This window comes from Cannabis sativa, chromosome 1 (genome assembly GCF_029168945.1).
Source record: "Cannabis sativa cultivar Pink pepper isolate KNU-18-1 chromosome 1, ASM2916894v1, whole genome shotgun sequence".
In the NCBI taxonomy this organism is placed as follows: Eukaryota; Viridiplantae; Streptophyta; class Magnoliopsida; order Rosales; family Cannabaceae; genus Cannabis; species Cannabis sativa.
In genome coordinates, this window is record NC_083601.1 from 52,970,001 (window position 1) to 52,982,695 (window position 12,695).

Genomic DNA, 12,695 nt, shown 5'->3' on the forward strand with positions numbered 1-12,695 from the left:
GCTTCTCCTACTGCCATATCTTCTCTCTCTCTAGAATGGAAATCAATGGAAAAAATGGAAAGACATAACAACTCCAACTTTGCAAGGAGAATTGTCAACTATTCTATATTTTGACTTGTCAACTTTGCAAGGAGACTTTATCAAAGTATTCATCATAATAATAGTACAGTAGTAGTTGAAAGAAAAGCACATAATGACAAAAGAAAAAAGTAGCAGTAGGAGGAGCAAATACTAAAATTTGTGCTTTCTCCATTAGTGTTTTGAAGTCAAATACTAAAACTAAAATTTGTAAGATAAGTTCAATTTATGATTGCAGAGTGTAAAAATAGTTGTTATATAAGATTATTTTGTTAATAAATTTTTTTGATGATGATTCACATAAAAATCCCATACCTTATGATTCGATTATTGTTATGGAGTATATACAAAGCTCTTTGTTGATTTCAATTGAGCCTTCTACATATTATGTCTATTATATGTTATAGGAGAGGCTCGTTAATTTACTTTAATACATTTTTTCGATTGCATTTTAAAAAGTTAAAATTTTAACTTATTGCCAAGTGTCAAATCAGTAGCTACTTACGTGTTAATTTGTAATTGGTCCATGTAGATTTTTATATTTTATTTTTAAAAAAATCATTTCAAAGACTCCAAAATTTAAAAAATATATATTATAAAATTAAAAATTAATAAAAAAATAAAGATCAATTTACTTTCTTTTTTTCTTCTGACACTCTTAATTTTCTCTTTAATCAGATTCTTCCAATAGCCAGTGACAATAGTTGCAATTGCAAATATCGAATTCCCATATCTCAAACCACGTGCCCCTCTTTCCTCAAAGAAACAAAACGCACGTGACCCTACATTACCAAAATTATAAAATCTTTTTTCTTTTTTATTATTATTTTCGATTCTGAAAACGGAAGAATTGAATTTTCAACAATGGCTATGGCTATGGCGATGGAGGACAACGAAGGAGAAGAAGAACACCCATCGTTTCCCAATCACAAGCTCTGTGGTTATCTCTGCACGGTTCTCACTTCTTCTCACCCTTCTCCTCCTCTCGGCACTCGATTTCACATCCTCCGCCATGATTCCCACCTCGTTTTCAGGTCCGACGACGTCGTTTTGTCCCCCGTCGATTCACCAGAAACTAAATTGTCTGGCTCAGAGGAAAGTTGCGGAACTCCTGTAGGGATGGGGAAGAGGAAGAGGAAGAGAAGCATTGGAATGGTGAATGGGAGTATGAGTATAGTGGAACAGATTTACGCATTGTTGACAAATAAATGTTTGCAGATTGATGCGAGAATGGTGTGGGCTGAGGAATTCAATGGCGTTTCGACTTCGAATTCAACCTCAGTTGCAGGAGAGGTCAGAGTAGTGTTACTCGTCGATGTTTATCTTCCGATTGAGTTTTGGTCCGGTTGGCAGTTCCCCAAATGCGGTTCCGTTGCTGGTGCTGTGTTCAAACACTTGAGGTAAATTGCTTCTACTCATACTCATACTCAAACTCAAACCAATTCTTTGTCTTGGAAACTTGATTTTATAGCACTTGGTCAAAAACTTACTTTTTTAGGATTGTCGTGTAAATTGTTCTTTCAATAATCTTTCTTTTAATTTAAGCTTTATTAATTCTTTGTTAGTTGTTGTTTTTCTCTGAGACACCGTCCTTGCCAAATTTCTCAATGGCTTTTGCTATTAGCTCACTCACCGATTTCCCTTTCCACATTATCTGATATTGTTCCAACCTTCCAGGAAAGTTATCATATGTCACAATGTCAGTCGAAACTAATATGTCATCTCTTATCTAATTTTGAAATACAATTAGAGCCTTTAAACCCACCTGTACTGATCATTCTTGCCCTGCTCTTCAAATTTGTCACGTAAATATACTTGAATGGAACAAGTTTCATCTTGTTCTTTCTATCACTTTTTGTCTAAAATATTTGTTTTAACTAATCAACTCAAGAATGTTTCTCTTGCAGTTGTAACTGGGAACAAAGAAGATTGATGATTGCCAATGTAGATTATGTTAAAGATACCTTAGCAGCTGGTAGGGGGATGTGGAATCTCTCTGATTGTCATGTTCTTGGATGCGAGTTGCATTATAATGTCACTGATACTTCAAAGAAAAAACTGTTTGAACTTCATGAAATTTTTCAGAGTTTACCTAGCATTACGGAGATGGGATATCCCAATTCTTACAGAATACAACCTGTTGGTGACTATAGTGGATCTGGCATATGGGAACTATCTGATGACATTTTGATTAAAATACTAGCTCTTCTTGGCCCAACAGATTTAGTTAGGACTGCTGTAACCTGTCGTAACTTAAGATTCTTGACTGCATTAATCATGCCGTGTATGAAACTTAAATTGTTTCCTCATCAGCAGGCAGCTGTGCAGTGGATGTTACACCGTGAGCAGCATGCTGAAGTCATGCCACATCCCCTTTACATTGCTTTCACGACTGAAGACGGATTTTCTTTTCACGTGAGCACTATTACTGGTGAAATAGTCTCTGATATACCACCTACTGTCAATGATTTTCGTGGGGGGATGTTTTGTGATGAACCTGGCTTAGGCAAGACAATAACAGCACTTTCCCTCATCCTCAAGACACAAGGGAAATCAGCAGATCCACCAGATGGTGTAAATGTGATCAGGTGTACTCACAATGGTGATCAGGCATGTGGCTATTATGATCTTAATAATGATTATGTGGTTGGCAGTATTGTGACCCCAGGAAAGAGGGTTGTGAATAATAAAGCAAACACAGGTGGTGAGAAGCTTGGCTACTGCTCATCTAAAAGAGGTAGGCCAAGTTTTCCTAATGAGCACAATGCAAGAGTTAAGGAATTATGCTCTAATAAACAAAAAGAAACCCCAGGAGCTACTTGCTCTGAGCCAGCACTGCCTGTGACTCGTTGCACAAGGAACTTGAGTCGCGTCAGGAAAAGCCTATTTTCTACTGAAGACAAAGATTATGGTCACTTAAATGAAAAAAAAGCAGCATTGAATTCTCGCAAAGGTAAACAGACTTTGGATGGAGCAGGACAAGTCTCTTGGGAAAAACATACTGATTTGTCATATGAACTTTCGAACATGTCCAAGAAGCCTAGCAAAGTAACTACTGATCATGACAACTGTAACGATACTTGGATTCAGTGTGATGCTTGTAGCAAGTGGCGGAGGTTTCTGGAAAGCAGCACGTCGGATGCTAATATAACATGGTTTTGTAGCATGAATACTGACCCTCTATATCAGAGTTGTACTGTTCCAGAGGAAACATGGGACAAAGGCGAGCCAATATTATCTTTACAAGGATTCTACACCAAAGGAACCTCTGGAGGGCAGGAACAGAATATTTTATTCTTTGCTAATGTGCTCAAGGAGCATAGGTTCTTGATGAATTTTGCAACCAAGACAGCCTTGAGGTGGTTAATTACACTTTCTCCAGAAAAGCTGTCAGAAATGGAAACAATTGGACTTAGAGGCCCTTTCATTAGCACGTGTGTAGAGTCAGGTGAAGATGCCATTGGTTTTCAGAAAATATTTGAATCATTTGGTCTTAGAAGAGAAGTCACAAAACGTATTATTAGGTGGTGTTACCCACAAAACCTTCGCAACTTGGTCTTTGATGTGGCTGCTCTGAAAATTGCTCTTTCTCAGCCGCTGGATTCAACTAGTAGGTTGTATGTATCAAGAGCAACCCTGATAGTTGTTCCTGCAAATCTAGTTGATCATTGGAAAACCCAAATTCAGAAGCATGTCAGACCTGGTCAGCTACGAATCTATCTTTGGACTGATAACAGAAAGCCTTCTGCACACAGTCTGGCCTGGGACTATGATGTTGTCATAACTACTTTCAATCGCTTAAGTGCAGAATGGGGAACCCGTAAGAGAAGTGTCCTAATGCAGGTTCATTGGCTTAGGGTCATGTTAGATGAGGGACACACCCTCGGCTCTAGTGTTGGCTTGACAAACAAACTGCAAATGGCTGTTTCATTAGTTGCTTCAAACCGTTGGATATTAACAGGAACACCAACTCCTAACACACCCAACAGTCATCTATCCCACCTTCAACCGTTGCTTAGGTTTCTTCACGAGGAAGCTTATGGGCTGAATCAAAAGTCATGGGAAGCTGGAATTCTTAGGCCTTTTGAGGCAGAGATGGAAGAAGGACGCTCTCGTCTGTTGCACTTACTTCGCAGGTGCATGATTAGTGCTCGAAAAGTAGATTTGAAGAACATTCCGCCTTGCATAAAAAAGGTTACATTTGTTGATTTTACTGAGGCACATGCAAGGAGTTACAATGAACTAGTAGTTACAGTACGGCGTAATATTCTACTGGCTGATTGGAATGATCCTTCTCATGTTGAAAGTCTGTTAAATCCAAAGCAGTGGAAGTCCCGGAGCACAACTATTAAAAATATTAGGCTATCTTGCTGTGTGGCAGGGCACATAAAAGTAACAGATGCCGGTGAAGATATTCAGGAAACTATGGATGTTTTAGTTGAAGAGGGTCTTGATCCCATGTCAGAAGAGTATGCTTTCATTAAGTATAACCTCCTTTATGGTGGAAACTGTGTCAGGTAAGTCATTATTGATCTTTTGATTCCCTTTGTTTTCCTCTTTGATTTTCTGGATTATTAATAACTGGACGAGCTTTTAGGTGTGGGGAGCGGTGCCGTTTACCTGTCATTACGCCATGTAGGCATCTTTTGTGCCTCGATTGTGTTGAATTGGACAGCAGAAGATGCACTTATCCTGGTTGTGGCAATTTATATGAGATGCAAACTCCTGATACCTTAGCTCGGCCAGAAAATCGAAATCCAAAGTGGGATGTCCCTAAAGATCTTATCGAGTTACAACCATCATATAAACAGGCATGTTTATCTTAATGGTGTATTCTTCACTTTTAAAACAACCAAATTTAGTTTTTCATGTTTCTAATTTGTTTGCTGCATCTAACTTATACATGTCATTTGATGCAGGACAACTGGGATCCTGATTGGCAATCAACATCCAGCAGTAAAGTTTCTTATCTTATACATAAGCTGAAGGAACTACAGGACGCTAACAGGGAGGTCTATCAGTCTATGGACGGTGGCACTGGCAACCAAAATATTGAGTTTTTACTTTCTTCTTCTAGAATGAATGAATTTGATGAACGGACACAAGACTTTGGTAGTTTTAGAACGAGTTCTACTCACAAAAGAATTAAAGATAAAGTATTGGTATTTTCTCAGTTTCTGGAGCATATACATGTTATTGAGCAACAGGTAAACAATCTAAACTGAAAATATTTCTGTTTTTCTTTATTTTTTATGGATTTCATTTGTACGATTAGATCTTTGACTTGTTATTGTTTCCAGCTAACCATGGCTGATATTAAATTTGCTGGGATGTATAGCCCAATGCATGCTGGCAACAAGGTAGTTATCCTTTTTTTTCTTCTTCTTCTTATTATTATTATTATTATTATTATTATTCTTTAATGCTTATTTGTTTTCCCTATTTTAAATTGCTAACTCCCTTTATTTGGTTCAGATGAAGTCGTTGGCTACGTTTCAGTATGATTCAAATTGCATGGTGCTTTTGATGGATGGAAGTGCTGCACTCGGTCTCGATTTGAGCTTTGTGTCACATGTCTTTTTGATGGAACCAATATGGGACAAAAGGTTATATTCGTACTTCAAGTTTTTTATAATGACTGTTAGAATGATTGTTTATGCAAAAGAAATAATTTTGTATTTCTATTTTCAGAAACAATGTTTTTCTTTTTCTTTTTTTGTGCAATATATTCTCATCCTTGTTTGTAATATTATTCTATTGATTTGGACCTGATTAGTATGGAGGAACAAGTCATCAGTCGTGCTCATCGCATGGGTGCTACACGTCCTATTCAAGTAGAAACTTTAGCAATGCGAGGTACCATAGAAGAACAAATGCTGACTTTCTTACAGGTAAACTCTTTGGATGACTCTGCCATTGATAAGCTCACTTACAATATAATTCTTATCATATCCCCCTCATTCTTCTACCCTCATATTTTTGGTATCCTATTCATTCTCATTCACTGCCCCCTCTCATTACAATGACCCATGTACTTATTTATTATATTCTACTAATCTCGGGGTCTATCATTTCTTTTGGTTCTTCCTCTGTTGGTGAGAAGATCATCTAGTAGAATATTTAAAACAAGATATAGATTTAAATATATTAAGGGATATAAGTTAAGGATATCTAATGTTTCAAAAAAATATATTCAAGGACTCTTTTGGACTAAATTGAAAAACCGAAGATTAGTTTTTAATTTTTGAGGAATTTGTAAACGTGGTATCTTTATTTCATTTTTTTTATTCTGTGGCCAAATTGATATATTCCATATATATATATAATATAATCAAAAATTGATGGGAGAAAATTATTGTCTTATTGGTTTATCTTTCAGGATCCTGAAGAGTGCAGAAAACTTTTAAAGCAACAGTTTGGAAGGACTGATTCTGAAGGTACTCGAAATCATCGCTCATTGCACGATTTCGCTGAGAGTAATTATCTCTCTCATATTGGGTTTGTGCGGAAAAATCCTAAGACATAAAAAGGTTTGTGCATAATTTCTTATGCTTTCTTGTTAACTTTTGTAGATATTGCTTGAAGTTTTGTGGATTAAGTTGTCTCGTTGTTCCTTCTAATCAAACTAAGGAACATAAAATATTACATCAAGCGATACCATTACTTTCGACACTCTTTAGCCATATAGAATCCCACAGCTTGATTCTTTCCCAAAAGTACTCCATGTAAATCTTCTTACCTTTTAAAAATCCTGCCACTTTGTCCAATCAAATAACCCACAGCATGCTCGCACACCAAAATTCAAATTATCCTTGTGGAGTACTCTAGAAACTTAGTCCATAATCTTCCTCGAAACTAACAATGTAAAAAAGTCCTCATCTTTGACTCTTAATTACTATAATGTGGTGCCCTGATCATATTGTCTGATTACTACTCTCATCACTGAACTATACTATTAGTTTTGTTTTTAGCATGAATCATTATTGGTTTTAGTGTTAAATCTCATTCTTAACCACAAATGGCTGTTTATGCATGTAGCAGTTAGAGAGGAATAGCAGAAATCTAACCCTTTGGGACTAAATTTATGAGAGTAAATAGGAGTAAATAGTAAGTTCTTTGTATAATTTTACCCCCCGAATTTTTTAGTGTGGCAAAAATTCCCCTGAACTTTTTTTCTTGGCTAACATTTCCTGCAAATATGCCCCTTTTGTTGCTTTACAATTAAATTTCATTTTCTTAGGCAGTTTGTTGATGCGGCTATTGGCCGCAGACATAGTTGCAGTAGAAGAATCTCTTTAATGTTTGAATTACGCCACATTAGCAATTGATAATTCTAGTAGGAGGCAACTTGAGTACTTTATATTCTTTCTCTAGCTTATACAAATTTATTGGTCTTCACTTCGAATATATTATTTTCTTTTTCCTTCCAGGGATTGTAGATAGAGAGTTTGAACATAGAAATATGCACTTTTGATTCATTATGCATTGCCTATTGTGCGGAGGCTGACGCATCAGATTGCTGGACATACTTTGACTTATGAAGTCTGCTAACAATTCCTAATTTCAAGAAACATTGCCTCAAATGGCATCTCTTAGATACCTTTTTGTAACTTGCAATTGCAACCATTTTCTCATAAATCATTATTTTTTGATTGAGATAAAAGGGGTGAAAAGGAATTGGGATATGGTGGGGAAAGAAAGGATGTGGACATTGATGTACATATAAATTATAATCATCATTTATATTAAGGAATTATTTTATTCTGATGTGTATGACTATGTGTTGATGACACCATTAACCACAGTTTTTTTTACCACATTCTGCTGTTTCAGTTGGGTCATTTTTTTTTTCTGATGGAATTTGAATTGGTTCATTGATGGGGAAGAGTAAGAATATAAAAATAATGTTAAAAGGTTAAATATTCATTAATGCATGATTAGGGGAGAAAAAAAACCTTTCAATCATATGGTTTCTTCTTGCTTTCGTGTAGAACAAGAAAATTAAGATGTGTCGGAGCTTCAGAGCTTCAAAGAACTAACACCAAACAACTCTAGAGAGATTACCAATTTGAGCAACTCAGGCTGATTTTTTTTCTTATAAAAAAAAGAAGCAATCAATAAAGAGCAGGTTGAAAGATGAGATCAACTGATGTAGTTCAGTTCTTTGAAATTCAATATCATTAAATCAGGTTTTCTTTTTTCTTTTTATTTTTTTCAAAATGAACAAATAATTAGAAAACACTTTTTGAACTGGTTGGTGGAGTTGCAACTAACAAGTAGTTGATCGGACTGAGAAATTGGTCAATAAATTTGATGGGGAAAGTAAAAATTGAAATGAAATCAAAGGTACCATGGTCGATTCCGTTAATGGGATTGCATAAGTTGCTATGAACCACACCCTAAGAGCATCTCTAATGGAGTGCTAAATAGATAGTCTATTATTATTTTTTAACACTTTTCAATAAATTTTTTGGGATTTTTTCCTTAATAGGCTTTTTAGATCCAAAATTTACATTTTTATCTTAGTATGAAAAAATAAACAAAAAAGGAAAGACAAAACTTTTTTTTTCAAAAATACGGACTGAGCAAAACAGTCCCCTTCATCCTCTTTCTCCTTCGTTTCCAGCCGCACCAGAACTTCCCCATCTCCTCCATTTTTGTTCTCAACCAAGGTACAATTTCAGATCTGAAAAAAAAAATCGTTAATGAGAAGGGTACAATCGTAAAGCAAAAATCGTACAAGATTGATGATGTTTCCATGTTTGAGATCAGGTAGGTAATTAATCTAACAAAGCCTAAAATTCTTGGCACACCTTAGGTAGTGAGCCCTTATGTGTGCAATAAGTCGATTATCTTCTTCTTTAGTTCAGGCCCCTTTATTTATATTGAGCAAGAGAAGAAAAATTACAGATCTGAAACAACTAGTTTTTTTTTAACAAAAAATAAAAAAAAAATAAAAACAATTTATCTTCTATTCTTTTTTCTTTGTTTTTGCTTTTCAGCAAGAGCGGCAAGAAATCTGGTGGCTTTTTTTTTGTGTTGCTGAAACATTAAGGTTGATCCTTAGGGGTCTAATTTTATAGGCTTTTGACAAAATAAGAGAGAGAGATGAGTGATATATTTAAGATTATTTACTGAAAACTGTCACAAATTAGTTGTTTATACATTGTTCTCATGTATTAAAATGGTTGCTTAACAAAATTGAAAAATTGATACATTAGTTTCAGTTATGAAACCTCTGCAAATTTTGGTACAAAGCAATAGTCATTAAGATAACAACAAGCATTATGTTGATTACGAATTAAGTGGAGAACTAGTATCAAGAGATTGTACTTTTGTTGAACTAGTACCAATAATAATGGAGAAACTACAATGCAACAGTAGTGAAACAACTCAAAAACAACTAAAATACCAACTGAAGGAAGGTTGCTAACCACTCCAATTCAAGGATGACAAAAGTTTGATGTTTTACATAAAGCTATTAACCAAGGAAACTAATTTCACGCAATATCCATTATGTGTGTACGCATTCAGCAACACAGAATCACAATTTTTTTTGGCAGCTACCCAAATAAAAGTGTGCAATAATATGATAATGAAAGAAAATAGCAATCACTCAGTACACTCAGATGTACAACAACCTGACAACAACACAGAAACAACAACTAAACAACTTTTATCTCCTTTAAGGAGATGATCAATTTCAAAAGATATTATTTTAGTTAATATTGATACTTTGACAGCTAAATCAAACCATACATCAACAAGTAAACAACTAAAAGAAAACCTTCTGTGAAGTTTTTTTGTGTTATTTTTGCGACATCTTATTTCTCATTGAAAATAAAATCAAGTTATTTTCATATTGTTGTAAAGTTTGTTATGGATTTTTTATACATTACAGTGGTTGTTCAACAATTAAAGCAAATAGAGTTTTACATGTTAAAATAAAAATTTATTTTATCTCTTACATATTCAGACATAGAAAATAAATAATAGAATATACATCATGTGTATTTTTAATCAAGTGGGGGCATTGATAGAAAGAGATTGTAAATATGAATAAAAATTATTTATATTTAGTAATAACATTGTTTGTTGTTTTACAATTGTTTTCAAGTTTTAAACACGTTGTTTAATTTCGTTACTTTTTATATATGTTGATTTCACGTTGTTTGTACGTTAAATTATAGTAGTTAAAAATTGTAGGTTACTTAAATTACATATACAATTATTTTTATACTTTTAAATCGTAGCAAAATATTGTCAACAGTTAAAAAAAACCTACTAACAATTATCGTCTTTTTTCTCAAAAAAAAAAAGAATATATAATTACAAATACTTAATGTATAAATTAAAAATATAATAATAATTTTTTTTGTACTAAACTATATAAACAAATTAAATAAAATTATAATGTTCAATATCAAGTGAAAAATACATATAAAATTAATTAAAAAAGTTTTAAAAAATATACAAAAACAAAGTTTCTTAAAAAAATAGTGCTCTTCAGCACACAACCAAAACTAAGCACACTTCTCAATCACTAATTCATACACAATAGCTTGAACTTTCTTGGAAGATTGGAATCTTTTCTTGTACAATTTCAATGTATGCAGCTCACTTCATTCTACTAAAGGAATAAAAATGGACGACAAGCCTATTCTGATCAACATTGAAGTACATCATCACTGAAAATCAAGTTTCATGCATTCAACTGCAATAGCAAAACAAACAAAATAAAAAATGAAAGCATTTATAAAATAACATATAAACATCTTATAAACAACGCTAACGCAACACTATATCAACATAATCATTGAAAGCATTTACAAAAATAATATATAAACAACTTATAAACAACATTAACACAACACTATATCAACAAAATTATCAAACATCTATAAATAAAAATTGACTAATTTATAAAACTAAAATGAACAAAAATAACAAGTAACAATATGAAAAGTTCAACTTAAAGAAGAAGAAAAAATATAAAGAATATGTTTTATTTCTTTATGTTAGTGAAAATTCAATTCTTTCGGGCATTTCACCAAACACATGTCATGGGTGTTTTGACACACACACACACAACTATAGAGCATTTGTAAACTCTCAATGTGGTCAACTTACTTCATTCTACCAAAGAAATAGAAATTGTCACAAAGTCTATCCTAATCAACTTGGAAGTACTTCAACATTTGGAATGAAAGTTTTTTCTTTCGCTTTGCGATGTAGCAAAACAACACGTATAAACAACTTATAAACAACACATAAACAACACTATCAAATTTATTGATAAATTAACTAATTCATAACATCAAAATGAACATAAATAACATCAGAGGAACAACATGAAAATCTCAGTTTAAAGAAGAATAAAAATTACAATAGCACAATTAAATATGCTCTCTTTCTTTAGGCTAGTGATTAAGAATAACTATATTAGGCATTTTGTCAAACACATAGAAGGTGTGCCCTTATATACATATTAACAAAAAATTCAACTTAAAGAAGAAGAAAAAATTTACAAAATTTGAGGACAAATGAGTAGAATCAATAATAAACAATCACACTAAAACAATATTCTTATTAAACTTTCAAATTTAAATTTTTATTAATGTAATTTGAAAAGAAAAAAAAAAGAAAGAAGAAGAACAAGAAAAGAACAACTTAATAGCAGCAAAAAGAAGTTTGAAAAAGAGAGAGATGACTTACCAAGAAGGAAATAAGCTTCAAGTGTGCCTCTTTCTCCCTAGACCATGACAGAAGGTTGAGTAGTGGTTTCACGAGCTGGGGACGAGATGGCTGGAGACGAGATCGACTGGAAGCGAGATGGAAGGGTGGAGAAGGTTGCTGCTGTGTGAATAGAAGGAAGAAGAAAAAATAGTGAACCGTATAATTGTAATTTTTAAACTTTATAAGAGTATTAAAGAAAAATCTAAAATGTAAAAATATAAAAAAAAAAAAAAAAAGAGAGAGCAAGTATAAATGTTTAATATTAGTAAAAAGAGTTACTTAGTGTAAATTTCTCAAATTTTTTTTCCAATAATGTGCTATAAGTTGTGTCAAATTTGGCACATGTTAAAAATTGGGCTAAATTTGGCACAAGATATAACATTGTGTTAAATTTGGCACACAATAAGTACTATTTTTTTAATTACATTTTTACCATCAATCATTAATGAAATACTTTAATAAATACATTTTATTTACAATATTACCATTAGTAATTTTTTAAAGGCTAATTAGGATTTTTGTCCCCTGAACTTTGACATATACCAAATCATGTCCCCTGAACTTTTAAGGTCATTAAAAATGCCCTTTGAACTATTGAGATTGTTGGATTTAAGAACTTTTTTCTAATTTTATTAAAAAAGTCTAACATGAATGAAAGTTTAGGGGTCATAATTTAGTACATATCAAAGTTCAAGGGGCATAATTTGGTAGATATCAAAATTTGGGGAGCATGGTTTAGTACATAAGCAATCACTGAAATAGTAAAATTAAATGAAATTAGACAAAAGTCCTTAAATCTAACAATCTCAATAGTTCAGGGGGCATTTTCAACAACCTTAAAAGTTCAGGGGGCATTTTCAACAACCTTAAAAGTTCAGGGG

At 33.2% G+C, this 12,695-nt stretch overlaps 1 protein-coding gene across 1 annotated transcript; it reads left to right on the forward strand.

Moving 5' to 3' along the window:
• Positions 1-823: 823 nt before the first annotated feature.
• LOC115706070 (F-box protein At3g54460) lies at positions 824-7,845 on the forward strand. Its single transcript, XM_030633587.2, has 9 exons — positions 824-1,478; positions 1,986-4,595; positions 4,676-4,889; positions 4,998-5,285; positions 5,379-5,438; positions 5,554-5,684; positions 5,855-5,969; positions 6,458-6,608; positions 7,509-7,845. The coding sequence occupies exons 1-8, from the start codon at positions 943-945 to the stop codon at positions 6,602-6,604; spliced, it is 4,101 nt and encodes a 1,366-aa protein (XP_030489447.2). The 5' UTR covers positions 824-942; the 3' UTR covers positions 6,605-6,608; positions 7,509-7,845.
• Positions 7,846-12,695: the final 4,850 nt, after the last annotated feature.